Source organism: Vicugna pacos, chromosome 15 (assembly GCF_048564905.1).
Source record: "Vicugna pacos chromosome 15, VicPac4, whole genome shotgun sequence".
Classification (NCBI taxonomy): domain Eukaryota; kingdom Metazoa; phylum Chordata; class Mammalia; order Artiodactyla; family Camelidae; genus Vicugna; species Vicugna pacos.
Genome location: NC_133001.1, coordinates 51,594,054 through 51,612,130, shown reverse-complemented (window position 1 = coordinate 51,612,130; position 18,077 = coordinate 51,594,054). Strand labels below are relative to the sequence as shown.

General features: G+C 47.0%; 1 protein-coding gene across 1 annotated transcript in view; it reads right to left on the bottom strand.

The window, feature by feature from the left end:
- Positions 1 to 1,380: 1,380 nt before the first annotated feature.
- Positions 1,381 to 18,077, bottom strand: part of NBAS (NBAS subunit of NRZ tethering complex) — a 276,510-nt gene continuing 259,813 nt past the window's right edge. Inside the window, exons 51-52 of the mRNA XM_072938186.1 lie at positions 12,867 to 12,995; positions 1,381 to 1,808 (exon numbers count right to left, since the gene is read on the bottom strand). Of these exons, the coding sequence (XP_072794287.1) occupies positions 1,533 to 1,808; positions 12,867 to 12,995 (405 nt within the window). The 3' untranslated portion in view covers positions 1,381 to 1,532. The remainder of the gene's footprint in view (positions 1,809 to 12,866; positions 12,996 to 18,077) is intronic.

Sequence of the window (18,077 nt, the reverse complement as noted above, 5' to 3'; positions counted from 1 at the left end):
TGATGACGATGATGATATGATGATGATGATATGATGGTGATGACCATGATGATATGATGATGATGGTAGTGATGGTGACGATGGTAATGATGACAAGTGAAGTAATGCGAAGCACAGTTATCCTTAGATAGAGGGTGTACCCAGGCAGGAGTGTGTGGCCTTGGTGAGAGTGTGAGGAGGAAAGGTGGAGATGAGGCTGCCCCAATGTGCCATATCTCAGAGACGCACTGTGAGCCACGTAAGCTTCAGGCCGTCGGCTTTGACAAAGCAATACGGACGTTGACCAGAGGCAGCCTTTCCAAATGACTTAAACTAAAAACTATTTCTTGTAACAAAGGATTGTCCTAGATGGTATTAGCTAGCTGAACATTTCTATGAACACACAGCCACCTTCTTGCCCTCCCTTTCTTGGGGTCGAGGTAAAGACCAGGGTGCATCTGATGGACCCTCTGACGGTCCTTCAGTCACCCAGTTTGCTCTCCTTCCCCGTCAACCGCTACCTAGGTTGCTGCTGTGGTTTGAATCTGATGTGAGGCTTTCACGAGAGCTAAGCCCAGGACTTCCAGCCAGAACGTCCACCTTCAAGCACACACTCCTGCAGTGGAAGCAAGTATCAGCGAGTTATGCACAGCAGTCCTCATCATCCTGCGTGGGGAACACACTTTATGTGCTGTCTGGAAACTGGATCCCAGGTTGAGCAGAGCTGGGCTGAGCCTTTGGTGTCAGATGGCCTGGGAGTGAATGCCATGAGCCCTGCCAGCAGGCCACTTCTGCTCTCTCAGTCTCATTTTTCATGCATAGTAGGACCAACAATGCCTTTCCAGATACCTGCAGTTCAACAAGATAATGCTGTTGCAGCTCAGCTACCCCATATGCCCCATTCTCACTCCGCCAAGTGGCACTGGGCCCCTGCTTCAGCTGGAGAAATTCTGCACAAGTGAGGGGGAAGAAGAGGTAACATATGTTGGGCCCCTGCTAAGTATCTGACAGAGCCTCACACACACAGACTCACATAACAGTCAACAACCTAGTGAGATGAACAATACAACCCTCATTTTACACATGTTAGATGAAGGTTCCAAGAGAAGGCGCACTTTGCCCAAAGTCACATAACTAACCTGAGGCTTGAATCCAGGTCCATCCTTCCTCCATCCTGGGACACAAGCTCCAACCACTGACCACTCCACTGCTCTCCCTCTCTACCTGCCCCACTCCTCCCACCGCCAATGGTCTGAACAATTAACACAGTTTTAGATAATAAATTAATTGTATTCTACCCGAAAAGACAAATTAAAAAAATAAATAAAAGAAAGAGTCAAGTCTCTCTTAGAAGGTATGTTAACTGGTCACTGTAAGACAGAAGAAATGGTGGCTTGCTCATCCTTTATGTACAGCTTTATTTGCAACTTGCTGGACGCACTGAAAACAATCAGTAGGTACACATGTTGCCTCTGGGGACAGCACTGGGCTCTGGGAGCTCTCTTCCACCAGGAGTGAGGGACCGGGGGCTGTGCGTGGCCACGAGCAGGCACTCACACCCAGTGCCGCCCTGCACTGAGCGCGGTGCTGAAGGTCCACAGGGCCTGATGGGTGCCCCTGGCGGCCAGAAGGAGTGACCCAGCTTCGGCTTCATGGCCGGCCCCCCGCAGGTGTCTGGCCAGCTCCTCTGCATCCCAGCGCCCTTGCTGGGGGCTGGCCAACAGATGCTGGATGAGATGCGGATAGAAGGGAGTGGAGACACACTTCACCAAGAGCTTGGCATCCAGGAGCAGGGAAAGGAGTTCTTGGTCACAGTTTGAATCGTTCACCTTCAAGAAAGAAGACAGGCAGAGATGAGGATGGCGTTGCTGACTTCTCACCAGCAGACACATCACTCCCCGGCGGTTTGCTAGGCACTGCCTTTCTGCTTTTCTATCAGAAACCCCTTATCCTGGTTAACAGTGCCTGCTCCAAAAAGCACACGCAGCATGAGCATCTCTGAGATCACACCCATGGGAAGACAGGCCTGGTTTCCTTTACACAAAAGACACAGCCACAGACCGAGAACCCTCCTTGCTTCACTGCAGTGGCCACTGTACTGAGTGTCAGAAACGGTGCCAGACGCTGCACTGTCTTACTTCACTGCGTCCTCCCAATTCAACCCCGTGAAGTCAGCACTTCGACCTCCTGATTTTACACACTGGGAAACTGATGTGTAAGAATTCCGCTTAACATCATGGTCAGCAAATCGTGGAGCCAGAATCTGAATTTAGGTCAGTCTTGACTTCAAAGCCTAAGCTTTTAACAACCACATTTCCCGTTTCATCTGTGCTTCACCTTGGTCCCCATTCTTTCACCCCAAACCTCTCCTCCATGTAGATCCACGTGAAAAAAAATTCTTTTCAGAACAGGAAAACCTTTTTTCTACTCCATTGAGAAAAGTACACCGGTCAACCCCACTGATGTGACCAGGATAACTGACAGGAGGGGCTTGAAAGTCGTTCCTGCTTACGCCTCTAGAAAACTTAGCACCAAAGTTACCTTTTCACAACATATTTTCTGGGCTCTTTCAGTTGCACACTCTCTGTACTTTCTCCCTGGTCTTATCTTCTCGGTCTGTGTATGATTTTCCAGGTCTCTGACATTTTATATTATGGTCCATATTTTTGTAAGGCATCGAGTCAACACAAATGGTGTATCACAGTTCAGTGCTTCTCGGTGTTACACTGGGGTGTCATACAGCAGCTTCACGACGGCTGCTTAATGTCACCATGCACTTTTAATAGTTTGGGTTGTAGTAACCTCAGAAATGACGTGGCATTTCAAAGCCAAATAGCCAATGTTTAGACCAGCTCTGTTCTACAACTGTGCACAAGGTGCCTGTGATGCACGTTCTGTGACAAGGAGGAAAGCCTCCTGACGATCAGAAGGTCACGTGTCTACTGGCTGCAAGAATTAAAACGGAAGTTCTGGGAACGAGAGCTCCTGCCCACTGCCAGGCAGCCCCTGTCTTTCCTGCAACTTAGTGATCCTTCAAAACCTAACATAAATGTCAGCTCCCACGCCATCTTTTCGGTGACGTTCCCTACATCTCCTGGCCAAGCTGATCCCTCTTCCGCCTACACTCCTGGACACCGTATACCCACCTCATCACACGGCATCAGGGGGATCTGCACGTAGCTCCCCTGCCAGACTGGGAGCTTCGTGAGGCACTGAGGGTTACCACCCCTTCATGTCAGCATCCAGTTTCATGAACGCTTGTGACATGGCTGATGCACCGACCTGTCACAGGAACCCTGTCACATTTTTGTAAAGTACACACTACGGGACAAGGGCCCGATCTCTGCAGAGCATCTGAACCAAACTAGACTCTAGACTTGGAACCGAAGAGTCTCTTGGAAACTCTGAGCATCTCTTCTTTGACCTCTCATTCCATCGCCACTCACATTCTGCTCGCCCACCCCTGACTCCGGAAGACACTGAGGCTGAACTCAACTTTGCCTGTTTTGTTTTTGTTTTTAGAGATGGCAGCAAAAGCAGCTGGTACCGGACTAGCTTTCCTGCTGAAAGGGCCACGGGAGCTCTCAATCCTCCCCACTGGGTTGTTGACAAGTTCCGCAGGTCCTCTTTCCTTCCTCTCTGTCCTGCTCCGTAGCCAGGAAACGATCTGAACCCAGGGGAGCTGCCTCACCGTCGGTGTCTGCCACTTCCTGAGTGTCCCCCGTGCGGTGACGCACCTTCGCTCTAAGCCTTAAAACCGCCCCTCCAGACAGCTCCAGTCTCACTGGATAGATGCACCAGCTGCGGTTCAGTGAGGTCAGTGGCACATGCCAAATGTCACATGGCTGCTAAGTGGTGAGCTGGACTGGAGCCCTCAACTCTGACTGGTTCATGTGTTTACAGTTTGTCCCCCTACCAACACGAGCTCCTCCAGAGCAGAGATGGTGTCTTTTCTGTCCACCCCCGCAGCCCCCACGCCCAGAACAGTGTTGGCCTCATGTTACACGCTCAGCAGGATTTGCGGAATGAGTATGTGAATGAATGAGCAACCCCAAAGTTCGCATCATTTCACTGTACACTGCTGTCTCCAGACATGCCCGTGTGCGCACACACACGCCCCCCCCCCAAACACACGGAAGCTACCATGCATGTTGTTATTTTTGTACACTCTTAACATTAAAGGCTCCTTCCACCTAACCCTCCAGGAGGGGACAGAGTGGGTCAGGATGCTGTGGGCAAATGTTTGATAAAATACACGGAAAAAAGGCTCAGAACACAAGCACTGCAGGGGAGTACTTTCTTTGTTGCCCTGAATAAGTCTTCAAGGCTCAGACACCTTTATTATTCTTTCTGTTTACTCACTAACCCTTCCTTTGGGGGTCTGAAAGACTCCTGGAAAGGGAGTGATGGATTTTTCCGGCTCGAGGAAGAGACGGGGGTTCAGTCAATGCCAGCGGCTGCTGCTCCTCTGATTCCCCTCTTCTGTTTGTTTCTCTCCAGAGCAGTGACATCCTTCAAATTGGTTTCCCACTGGATGGGGGAAGCCCAGCCTTCCGGACAGCTGGCCGTGTCCCGGGGCAGGGACAGGGCGGGTGTCCACCCTTCAAAAGCGCTCTGTTTACTCTCCCCGCTGACAAAGCCTAAGGCTCAAGTCACGAGAGTGAAATACGATGTTTCTCCTGTGGCCCCGGCCGGCTCAGAGGCTCCCTAAGGAGAGGCAGAGTCAGAGGTCGCTGACCTCCACCGAGCCTGGGCAGCGGCCAGGGAGAGGCATGGAGGGAAATGTTGGTTTAGCTTCTTGTGATCAAATGCTGGGAAAATGGAATGGCTGACTTCATGTTATTTCCTTTTTCTGACTTTTCTATCTGATTCTAGCTCTTTGCAAGATGCACAGAATGGCCAGAGTACACTTAATAATTGTCAAGTGCAAGGAAAACACTGTATAGACAATTATGCTGTGCATATTTGGGACACAACAGAAAATGAAAGAACACAGAAAGCAAGAGACGGCCTTTTAAAGGACCCATCCCAACAACTGCACTTTAAAGAAGAGGAGCCTGAGGGTCAGGGAAGGGGACTGCCCAGGTCACAGGCAGCCAAGACCACTCCTCTCCACACACTAAGTCGCCCGCTTCAGGGGCTCCAAGGCCAGCCTGAGTCCTGCTCTGCACCTCACAGGGCCTGGCATCGTCCCCACGTTGCTCAGATGCTGGACTGATTTGTTAAGCCTCAGTTTGTCTTCATTTTTCTTGTTTTTGAATAAATTCTACCTTAAGGCACTAAAACTCTGGTGCTACCGACCACAGAAGCCTGGCGCTGTCTTAAGCAGCTAGAATTACCCATTCCAATCTACTTTATTTTTCTTTTTGAAATAAAAAGAAAAAAATGGAAATAATAGTTTTAAAAAAGAAAGAGGGCACCTATACTGGATCACCGTAAGGAAGTTATTTTAGCCTCCCTTTCGCTCCAGTAACTATCCAAATGCAGATATTTCCCCACAATCAATCATATGATATTTTTATCCTACTTTTCTTGTTATATGTTGAGAATTTTTAAAAATATTTTTATACAGTTTTCATTCTGAAAAAGTTTAATGGCTGCAAAGTAGTTATTTAACTTCTCCTGCTATAAATAGTGGTTTTTAATTGTTTAATATTATTGAAACACTACAAGTGAATGTCTTACACATACACTTTCTTTATTTGAATTCTCTCCTTAGGATAGACTATTAGGAGAGGTGTAACTGGGGTCTTCTGGGATGAAGCGTATTGCCCCTCAGATTCGTATGTTGAAGTCCTAACTCCTTATACATCAGAATGTGACTCTATTTGGAGACAGGGACTTTAAAGGGGTAAATAGGTTTAATGAGTCCTAATCCAAATGGACTGGTGTCTTTACAAGAAGAGAACACACATATAAGCCAAGAGGCATACGTGAGGACACAGGGAGAAGGCAGACATCTCCAAGCCAAGGAAATCAATTCCGCCGACACCCTGACCTTGGACTCCGGGTCTCTGGAATTTCGGAAAAATAAACTTCTGTTGTTGAAGTTGCCCAGTCTGTCACACGTTGTTATGGCGGCCCACGCAGACTAAAATACGGGGCAAAGCATCTGAAACGTTTTGGCTGAGACGTGAGTGCAAGGCAGTGACGCAGGAACGCCGGCCGTCCGGTTCACAGCGGCAGTTATCCGTGGAGGAGCGTGCCCTTCTCACTGTGAGCGTGTTTGGGTATTGGGTGTGTTTATTTTGAAAAGAAAATCACTTTGCTAACCTGGTACTTCAGAGATGCTTTCATCTGAATTTGTTTATTCGCAAGAATGAATTTTTTCCATACATTTCCTATCATGTTTTCCTTGTGGGAAGGATCAAGTCCTTTGCTCATTTACTGGAGTTTCAGCATCATCTTTCACATGCAAAGGAGTTCTCTGTATAACTTAAACATTAGCCCTGATTTTAGTCATAATGAACATTCTAATCTATTGTTTGCAATTCTGTTCTGGTTGTTTGTTTTCTTGTAGAAGTTTTACATTTTTATATTGTCAGGAAAGAATCTGTTCCTTTATGATTCTTTCCCTGTTGCTTTAAAGCTCAGGAGTTATACTTGAAGGATTTGATATGTGTATGTATACATATATATAAAAATATTTTAATATATAATGTTTTTTATTATATATAAAATATCTATATACAAAATAATATATTTTTTTATATATAATGTAATAATATTTTTATTTTCTGATTTTAAACATATCTACCTTTGAACTGATCAGGAATCACTCTGGTATATGGTCTGCAGAAAATCACACATTCCTGACATTGGCTTGATTGGTGCTTTAAGAGCTTGGGGAAGAAACTATATTGTGTTATTTTGGACTCAGCTGGATGTTTGAAATAAATACGAGACGAGTCCAGGAGGACTAGCTGATTTAATTCCTCTGATCAAGTAAGTCTGAATTAGAGTGAGGAGCAGTCGTCTTGTGAAAAGACGGCAGACGGGCTTTTGGGCTAGAGACCTGTTTCCAGTCCTGGCTTTTTTGCTAATCCGGTGTGTGACCTTGGTACAGACAATCTCTCCGGGCCCCAGTTTTCACGTGTGAAATGCAGACTGCCCACAGAGGTTGAGCTCTTCGGTGCTTTTGAGTGCCTAGCACAGTGCCTGCTGTCGAGTTCAAGTTCAGCGAGCGGCTGGAGTTACCAGGGCCAAGAAACCAGGACCAAAGCACAGGACTAGGCCTTACCGACGTCATGAAGTGAGTGCAGCGCCTGCCTCCTCGATCAGCGATTTTGGTTTTCCGGTCAGTGATTAGTTCCTGAGAATAAATGAAACTTTGCGGATCTTGAGGAAAAAAATCCATTAAAGCACAAAGCACTGCTGTCTTCCAAGCCATTAAAATGTTATCTGCTTAATTCCCGTTTCAACAATAGGTAATGAACCTTCTCTGAATTAAATCTTTGATTTTATGGATCTGTACGAAGCTAAGAGTGATTACCGTAATGAGGGAAGCTGAAATCCCAGTAGCATAGTGCATGCGGGACCTCAGCTCAATTACTTTAAAGGAGATTATTTAATATTAGTTCACTGTTTACTTTAGGAAGGGCACTTGTCTCACTGCTACATATACTGTTACTAATGAGAGTTACTAGGTACATCAACTGCCAGAGCAGAAAAAGGAAACACACGGGCAACACTAGTGTACACCTGGAGTGAGAAAAATGCCTGCAGGTACATTTTTGTTCTCTGGATTTATCTGTATGACATTCAGACTCCATGTCTCAGCATTCCATCAGCCCCACTCCCAGCCTGAGATTTAACAGTACACCTCTTCTGAAGCCAACGCTAGGACAATCCTCTGACTTAGGATCTGAAAATGGGAGAGACTCTTTGAAGACCCAGGCCTGATCACCTCAATGACCAGAATCAAATGCTCCATTTTGGACCCTGAGTCTGGCCAGTCCCACACTATGGCCCCTTCCTACTCTGCTCAATTTCATGTGTTATTGTTTCATGTCAGTCACCCCAGGAGATAATTCCTCTGCACACAGGGATAGTGTTGTATTTCATCTTTACAAATGTCCTACCCATTCCTCACGGTACCAGGCTGGGCATGGTGGGTACTTAATATGCCTGTTCACACTAAGTCAGTCAACCAACCCTCAGAGCTGTCTAGAAATGGAACAGGCTAACCTACAGGGAGTGAGCTGCCTGTCACTAGAGGCATCCAGCTGAGAATATCGGGAGATATGTGGTTGCAGAGCCTCCTTCATCGAGAAGACCAACCACTGGCTGAGGACAAATGATGATGGATAAAAGTAACACATCTAGGTGTGTTCAGGGTAAAATGATATTTAGAAATAAGCAGAAATGCCCAAAATTCTACGAAAAAGAGCCTGGTACTCAAAGAGTCAAAAGAACAGCAATGTAATAAGGGATCAGTTTAGTATCAGCTGACATCTGTAAGATACACAGGAAGGCACGCACTTCATTCTTCTTTGAATGACTGGGTCACATCGGCCTAGCTTGGTCTGGATACACTTAGAAGAAAACCAGCTGACATTAGGGCTGAAACCAAAGAAGGACTTGGCAAGACTGTCAGGCCCCAGCCCAATGCGCCTGTTAGCACAGCCCGCCGAGGCACGAAGGAAAGAGTGTGAGCCTGGTTTCAACGCGGAGGAGGCAAAAATGAAGGAGGACCACAGAGGAACAGACCCCCATTGGGAGGTACTAGCTAGAAATCTGGGTGGAGCTGAAGGGGGAATGAAGGAAGGGAGGCCTCATGGTTTTATCTACAGCTGACCCTTGAACAACGTGGGTTTGAACTGCGCTGGTCCACTTATATGTGGATTTTTTTCAGTAAATGCTACAGCGCCACACAGTCCCTGGCTGGGTGGATCCACGGATGTGGAGGAACCTTGGATGGGGACGGCCAGCTCTCAGTTACGCTTGGATGAACTGCTGGGATGTCCCAGGGTCTACTGTAAATATGTTCATCCAAGCAGGCTTTTCTGAGGATCTTTAAAGCTCACCCTCCCACCGAGACACTGGTCACTGTGAGTCCACTGGTAGGTTCCAGTGCCTTCATGGCAAAATTAAAGGGGATAATAATCACATTTATTAAAAACATGAAGGGCTTCCCTGTGGAAGCAACTGATTCTGAGCAACAACACAGGGCGGGACTGAGACCCACGTGTTCAAGACACAGGGCGAGCCTTCATCCCAGAGGCGCTCCCCTACGAGGGCTTTCAAACCGCGGCACGGAGCACGGCGGGCTCCCTCCTCCTATCGGACTCGACCAGGGCCCAGTGACTCAGCAGGTTTAAAGAGGAGACCCATGCCAGGCAGGCCGTCAGACTCGCTCTGCACTTCTCTTCCCAGCGCTGGTATTCTGTGGGTCGAGATGCTTTCAGCACCCTCATTTCTCTGTAGAGATAACCCTCCTCCGTTTTGAGAGCCTGCCCAGTTCCGTCGAAAGCAGCAGCACCATTGAGGGCAGACTCTGAAGTTGGTACTGGGAGATGGTTGCTATTAGCATCAGGGAGAAACAATTAGGGGCTAAACGTTTTAAACACTTCCTTTATAATCCCATAAAGTATTCCATTAATAGGCACGTGGTCCAGGACAGTCCCTGGGACGTGGGGTGGGGGCAGAGGCAGTCCTGAAAAGGGGGAAGCAGTGACGAGCAGAGGCCACCACAGATCTGGAACATGAAGCGGGGACTTTTTCTGTATATGAAGCTGCTATAAATACACATCTGCTTACTTTGATGAGATGAGTCAGGAGACTCCCACCTGGTAGGAACTATCCCAGAGATGAGATTCAAACACACTCACAAGGAAGAGCCTTCTTGGAAAGAAGGCGGCTTTGAAGGGGAGCTCTAAATCTCTCTGAGGCTGATCTAGCAGTCTGGAACATATGAGGGTTTTAATCATTCATCAACAATATAATTTCTAAGACGGCCTTTCTATTTCTGGCCCAGGAAAGAGGCTGTTGGCCATTTGTAAAAAGGACATGCCAAACACCAGAGGACTGCAATTTCAGAAGAGCTCAGAGGAAGGAGTGAGGCTCACTGCTGAACGGCCAGCACAACCTCAGGCATCAGCACTTGAGTATCACCCTTTTGCATGTAAGCACCTATAAATCTGTCAGTATCTCAACGCGAACAGCGGAATAACACATGCCGTCAGCAAGCGAGAGGCGGCATTTTTCCATCTGGATCCGGGCCCTGTGCAGGAAGGACTGCCTGTCAGAGGAGGCTCTTCACCTTTTCTCTTAATGTCAACAGGACCTGCCGTCCACAACCAATAGAGGAGAAACAAGCTGATGAACGCAGGGCCCCTACTACTGGGCAGAGCGAACAGCAAAACGAACACACACAAAAGAAAGCAAATGCTCTCTGTTTTCCACTGCAATGCCAAGCATAATCTAAAATATCCTGCCAGGAGCCCTGCGAAAAGGCCCAGTGAAATGCTTCCCTTAGGAAAGTGTGACATGACCCTCTAAGGGTGCTGGGAGAGCAGTGATGAATTACAGTAATCTCTTATTCCATTTATACAGCATTCTTGAAATGACAGAATTACAGAGATGGAGATTAGTTGCTGGGTGGGTGGGGAGGGAGACGGTGGCTGTGGCTATAAAGGGCTGTGATGGAAATGCTCTGTACCCTGACTGGAGTGGCAGTCACATGGATCTACGTGTGACAATGGTGCACGGAACTTTACACACAGACAAACACATGAGGGCATGGACAAGTATGAAATCGAAGGTCCAGAGACCGTATCACTGTCAGTGTCCTGGTTATAATTATACTGTAGTTATGCAAGCTGGAGCTGCTGGGGGAAGCCAGGTGAACAGTACAAAAGATCTGTATTATTTCCTGCAACTGAATGTAAACTCAAATTACCTCAAAATAAAAAGTTAAAAAGTACTGAAAAACTGGGAAACTCTGTAACACTTGAGTTCTTTGGAGGAGGCAAAAGGGTCTCCAAACACACTTTAAGGTCACAGAGGAGCTAGCCCAGTGTGAATCCTCAACTCAGTGTGGAGAAGTTTCAAGTAAGTCTCATGACTGAATTCCTAGAAGTAAGGGTCTCGGGGTAGGGAGGTGCCTCCCCTCAGCACAGTACACCGCTGGCGTGGATTTCTGCATCTGGAGGCCACAGAGGTTTTTGGGTGTTGGCACAACCCCAGGCAAACCACTCACAGTCTGCAGCGAGGCCTCACGACCGCAGAGTTTCAGCACAATGCTGCACGTCAGAGGCGCAGGTGGAAGTGTTATGACGGTGCCCTAGTGCCGTTTAAAAATGACTTGGGTGTTGCAGCATTCCCATGTGGTTTCTTATTTTGACTGTGTGTGTGTGTGGTGTGTGAGAGCAGGTGGCGTGGTTAGTTCACAGTCAGGGCGTCTCTGTTCCAGTTGCATCTAATTACATCTAGTTGCATTCTAGTTACATCTGACTGATGCATTCGAGATAAAGACTCTTTAAAGTGAAAACTGATATACTGACCTATGGAATTCTGGAGGGCATCGGGAAGTCCCTATGCAGGACGAACAGGGAAAGGCAATTTTTAATACATCACTGTTTTATTCTCAAAGAGGCCCATGGCAAAGTTTAGTGGGAACACCTAAGCCGAGATACAAATACAGTGTACAATGGTGCTGAGGAAAAAAAAAACATTGAAAGTATGCAGCCTGATTTTCTTCAGTTTCACCCTTCTCCTGATTTCTTGGATTTACAATAAAAAATCGGCTAAGAAAAGACTGTAGCTCTTAGTTTCTTGTCAATCCCTAGCATTGTGCAACTTTTATTTGAGCCCAGAAGACAGGGAGGTTACCACCAGACAAGCCCCCTCCCTTCCTACTGCAGACTGATTTCTGAAAAGGCCCCTGTTACGCACTGATCTGTGATGACGGATACTCACAAAGTCTTCACAGAAGCTTTGCATTATTTTGAAAATACATCTAAATGAATAAAGGTACTAGATTTTTCTCATTTTGTTCATTATGACTATTTCCAAATGCAATTACGTTTCACTTTCTGCCTCCTTTGTCATTAACAAAATTTACATCATGGCGAATTTTAATCAGTCTCTTCACTGTACCTCTGCAGTTGGATTCTCCTCTCCTTTCTGGTGCCTGGAAGACACCCTCTTATATTTTTGTTAAAACACACACACACACACACACGCGCTTCAGATGAAAGAAGGTCACCCTACAGAGAGGTTTCAATAACGATCATAAAACACAAATTCGTTAAAACACAACCCTGCGCTATCTAATCCTAAAGTGTGAAGTTTAAAAAGGGAAGTGAAAGTTTCTCCCTCAATCATGGTAACAAGACAACCAGCCTTGAGTGGGATCTCGAGCCTTGACACCAGCGCCCCATCTTCAAGCCGGGAGGCGAGGCGAGGCGGCTTCAGTGGTGTGTAGGTTGCTGGGGGGAAACGTGAGCTGAGACGTCCCGTGGCGCCAGTAAGCACTTCCTGCAGCCGCTTTCTCACCTTTAATTAGCAGATAACCAAACACACACATCCAGGCCTAGAAAACCTGCCTGACACTAGGAGTGCTTCGCCCAAATTTCAGGTGGCAAGGACTAGTCCGGTGGACCTAGGATGCTCTGACGTTTACTTAAGAGACTAACCCACTGCTTCCCTGGAGGAAACGCTTCGGCATATGGATTTGTACTCTTGGCATCTAAACACAGCGTGTGGTTCACAGGAGGAACTTAGTTAAGTGTTCGTAAAACAAACAAGTATCTACTTAAACAAACAGAATTCAGAGAATTCGGTACATAAGACAGTCCTAGGTAAGTCGTGGTTGTTATTTATGAGAATGGCTACGTGAGTTCATTTCTCTGAAACATAAAGAAGAGGAAAGTCCCCCGGAGTACCTGAGTGATGGCGGTGACGTGCTCCAGCGCCGCGGCCTGCAGACCTTCGTCCTGGCTCTCGAGGAGAAGCTTCAGGGCCGGGAGCAGCAGGAACTGCTGGAGCAGCAGCGAGCACAGCTCCTTCACACCCTGAAAGCACCAGGCGACAACGTGAGTGAGAAAGCAGGGAAGCGCTGGGCCGCCCGGGCGCGGTCCTCCCACACCTTTACCCACGAGGGTGCGTGTCTGTGCGAAACGTGCACATGGGACCACACTGACTTAGTGTTGGGTACCCGCTTCACTCGCTTCGCCATCTCCTGTGAACGTCGTTCCCCATATCGGATGCTCGTCCATGGCACTTTTAGTGGTTGCATAGCATCCCACTGGATGGACAGACAGCTACAATTTATTTTCCTAAACTCTCAGAGCCCTCATTTCTTCATAAATAAAATGGAGGTAACTGTATCTACTTCGCAGTGTTTTGCATGGGTGTGTGTGTGAGAGAATAAGTATGAGTGACTAATAATGCACAATGCTCAGCATTTACAAGATGCTTAACAACAAAATTATCAACCATTAATACTATCAAAAATACCCAGTTATCATCTACTGTAACAAAGGAAATCAGCATTTCAAATATTTTAAAATCTGTTTCTAATTCTAAAGTCAAGGTAAACCGAGTGCTTGATATACTTAAGATATTCCATCTTCATGAAAACTCTGTGGTCCAGAAAAATCCAAATGTATTTGGAACTCCACAGATGCATTTGAATTTTATTCTTGGCTCTTTTTACCATGGCTAAACCTGTCATCAGACAGCAGGTTTTTATATAAGATAACAAATGATCATCGTTCACAACAAAAGAGTAAAAGCATAGAAAATAAATTTGCAAGCTAGCACTCCCTGCTGAGTTATATGTTCCCTCGGTGTCCTGACTTCAGCTGTAACATAAAGAACAGAACGCTTGGACCAAAGACCAGACAATGAGTGTAACTGCATTACATACAGCGAGGTCTGTTTCTGAAAGAACTGAGAATCACTGCCCTGTATGGGTCTGACCTTTCTCTTGTGCTGCTGTAACAGTAGCGTATCAGAGAAGGAAAACTCAAATTCATGACGTTTTCATAATTCCTTTACATTATCATAAAGTGTAGATAAAATAAGGTGGACACAAAGAAGCTCCTATTTAAAGCTTGGGAGAAAGGTCTCTGGAATTCCACTCACTGTAGGTTTTTTCAGCTCTCACCCAGCGGGATTCTGCTGGAAATCAGATTGGACGTTGTGCCACACAAACCTGTGTGAAAACGATCAGTATCACCAAGGTAACAGTTTTGAAAAACGTGTACTTCAAACATGGATTCTAACTCAGAAAAGTGCTGCGTGTGCCTTAAAGCACAGAGGACACACAGAGGGGTCTCACCCAGCATCTGGGCCGAAGAGAAATGCGGATTTTTAACCCGGGGATGCCTACACCTGCAGGGAATATTTGGGAGGATGAAATTTAAACTTGGTACATACTGTACCTAAGACTATTTGTGGATTGCCCTCTCTGAACACTCGTATTTGCTTGTTCGGTAAGTTAACCAGTACGTGGCAAGCAGGTATTTCTCAGCAACGTGTGATGCTCAGACTAAGCGCATCGCTTGGCTGATCTTGGCTCTGATGAAAAACTTACTGAAATAACCTTTATTTCCCTCAAGCAGACACAATGGATAGATACCCCACAGCCAGGCAAGGACACCCAGCCATGGAACAACTCATTTCATGAGAGCTACTGAGTATTTTTTATCACTCAGCTAATAGTTACTGGCTAAACACTTACCCTGTAATTAAATACTATACTATGCTCACCAGGTATTTCCCCCTGTGTTACAAGAGGAAAGTTTACTAGGACATTTATAAAGGGATTTTGGAAGCTGCAAGGAAGAGCAAAGTAGCAGAGTGAACCCCAGAACCCCTTCTATGGCACCTTCACAGCTCAAGTCTGTCTGACCATCAAGACATAGTATAACACGAGACCTTGAATGAAGAGGAGCAGGTGGGCCTGGGCCCAGAGCCGGGCCAGAACTCTGGGCATCTGTCCTGCCTGTGGACTGTGGCTTACAGTGATGTCCTGGTCCCTGTGGCTGATGGCTGTCAGAGAAGCAGGACTGGTCCACCATGGACCTTCCATTCTCACACAACCCTCCTGCTGGTCTGGAGGAATCCAGCACCTAAAGGTGTTGCAGGGCCTGCGACAAGAGCGTGGGGCACAAGGTTTACCGGGACAGGCGTTGTCGAGGCTAAAAATCGAGCTCTTGACATCATCAGAAGTGCCTCCACCACGAGAGAGAACAGTCATGCTGAGACTTAGGAGCTGGGCTCCACTGGGCGTCTCACTCCCACACCCCCACCCACAGCATCTGCACCTCGGCAAAATCATGGACACTAAGGGGCGGCTGGAACTTGAAGCTTTAAACCTAAATGCCAAGAACTTGTTTTACGCCAGTTTCTGATTCTACAGATCCCCCTACTCCTGAGAATGTTTCATTGCCATGGATACAAGCTGAGAAGAAGGATGCGTGACTTTCAAGACTCGTGGACACGTGACCTGTGAGAAACCGCAACTTTCTCTTTCTGGCAATATTTCCCATCAGCAAAACCATCAAGGCCATAAGTAAACAAGTACCATGAGCAACAGCAGGTAATCACAAAAAGGCGTCCCGAAGAATCGAGAAATAAAAAGCCTCTACCTATAGGAAACTAGTGGGGAGGTGGGGAACAGGGATGAAGGAAAAAGTGGGGCCCTTTAAGTCCTGTCAGAGGTAATCAAGCAAACGTACTTCACAAACCACGCAGGAGGGCACCAGAGATACGAGAGTAAAAAATTGAGTCATGGATGATTCTACGGCCATAGTGACAGTCAATCTTACGGAACTCTGAAATGAGGCTATATAATTTCCAAATGTGGTAAAATAAAGTTCCTTCCTTTGTAACAATTCTAATTCACATTGAGCACATTTAGCGATTAATAAAAATAGTACCCATTTGAGCAAAGTTCCTTTAATCATGACATCCTAAGAAAAAAATCCACAAATGCACCCAATTAAAAGGCAGAAAGCAGCAGAAAGAAGCAGTCACTGGGCAACACAACTCTTTTGATAATGATCTTTCATCGCATCCAATTGGAACAGAGAAGCGATAACGACCTGCTTCAAAAGGGGGCTCAACCCCATCCTTCCTCCTCACCCCAAGATCACGAGAGGCAGTGAGTCCTGTGCTGTGCACGGAGAAGTAAACAGACAGCCTCCGCTCATGCTCCTCCCTGGACTGGAGACCCTGCAGCACAGCCAGAACCAGAGGCCCCCTGAGATCACCCACCCTAAACCCTTGTTTCAGAGACGAGAGAACGGAGGTCCAGAGTCTCTCCGGCCACAGGTCGTGTCGTGGCCCCACAACAGGGCTCCTTCTGCTGTGCTGGATCTGAGGCCCCTGCCCTTCAGATGCTCCTGGTCCTAACAAGGAGGAGAGGTGAGTGCAGCCGACCTTGAGTTATGCAGAAGTTGGGACGCCGGCGCTCAGCGCACTTAAAAGTCCAAGTGTAACTCCCAGCCGGCCCTCCGCACCCGCAGTCCCTCCGCACCCCGGGGGGCACGCTAGTACTTAGCATCGAAAAAAGTCCACGTAGAAGTGGACCACACTGCTCAAGCCCGTGCTGCTCCAGGTTCCACTGTGAGGCCGCCTCTGCGGGGCGGTGTGGTGTGGTGTGTGCTTAAGGCGCCGGCTGATTTCCTCAAAACACTTGGGATCACTGACCAGATGATTCTGAGACCAAACAGGAGCCTTACAAATACACTTCACATGCTACTCTCGTTGTCCGAGCACCTCACCCGGGCTGCAGAAGGAGGCGGATCCTCACATCATTACAGCTGTTTAGCTTCTCATTTAACCACCAAGTCTTTTATTTTTTTTTAAATAGGAAATAGAGAGCATACCTTATTATACATTGGTCAATAAAAAGAACACACTTTTCCTTATATGTCCTGGAAGGTTCCCCTAGACTTTGAGTGTAATCCTGACAGGACTTACTTCTGCCATGGACACTCAGATATTACCTATCACCCACCCCCTGGTGGCTAGAAGATGACATATGTAACTGTTACTGAACCTCGATTATGCAGCTACTGGCATGATGTGTGGGTCAGAGATGCAATGGCCATATTCTCAGCTAAATTACGTTCTTTGCCTTAGAACTAATTATAGTCAAAGTAACTCAGTATTTAAAAAAAAATCTTTAGGTACTGATGGAGATCCTCACACTTAACATCTAAAACACCGATCATCTAGACCCTACACACTACAGGCTGCTCTTGAGGGAAGTATCATACAAAAGGGAAAAAATTGACAATAAAACTTACACAACTGCCTAAGGCTGACATTCAATATGCACACACCCCAGGGGTGTGAGAGCGCCCACCTGGAAGTGTTTATTTTCTAACCGTTCAAGCACGGAGACTTGAGGACCAGACGTACACTCAATGCCCGAGGGACCTGGGGCGGGACCCCTGGCCTCAGAGCCTCTACTGCACGAGCTATCAAAAGCAGGGCACGGAACCCCCTCACGGGTGATGACGAAAGTGAGACGGGACAGCGGAAGTGAAGGCCCCAGGGCGCCAGCAAAGGCCAGTCACTGCCATTACCACCAGCTGGTTCCACAGGAGCGACAGATCCTAAGTGACGTGAGGGACGTTTGCCAACCCAGACTTGGCAGAACTCCGAGCGGGACACTTCCGGTGTTTGGTCTTCATCTAGCAATGCCTGACCTTAGCTTATGTTAAGGCAAAGATGAAACCCATGTTACTCACATCTTATCTACCTCGGTGGGGGTAATAAACTGAGTCCCCACTCCCTGCAGTATGTGGATTCCTGCCTTGGGCGAAACAGATGACACAGCCGTGGTTCCCCGCTCCAGCTGCTCACAGTACAGCAGGGCAGCTCACAGTAAATCAGGAGCTGATACAAGCAAATCGCATGCCACTGGAGTAAGCGCACTACAGAGTAGTTCCGTCACGCTGTGGTTGGAAAACTCCTCTGAGTGGATACAACATTTTAAAATGCAATCAGAAAACACTTAGCCAGTCCCTCATTCAGAAAATAATTCATTAAATGTGCACTCATAATGAGAATATTTTCCTGGAGTGATTGCAACGAGGATTCAGAGAATCACATTTACAATTTTATTTTCAAGTTTA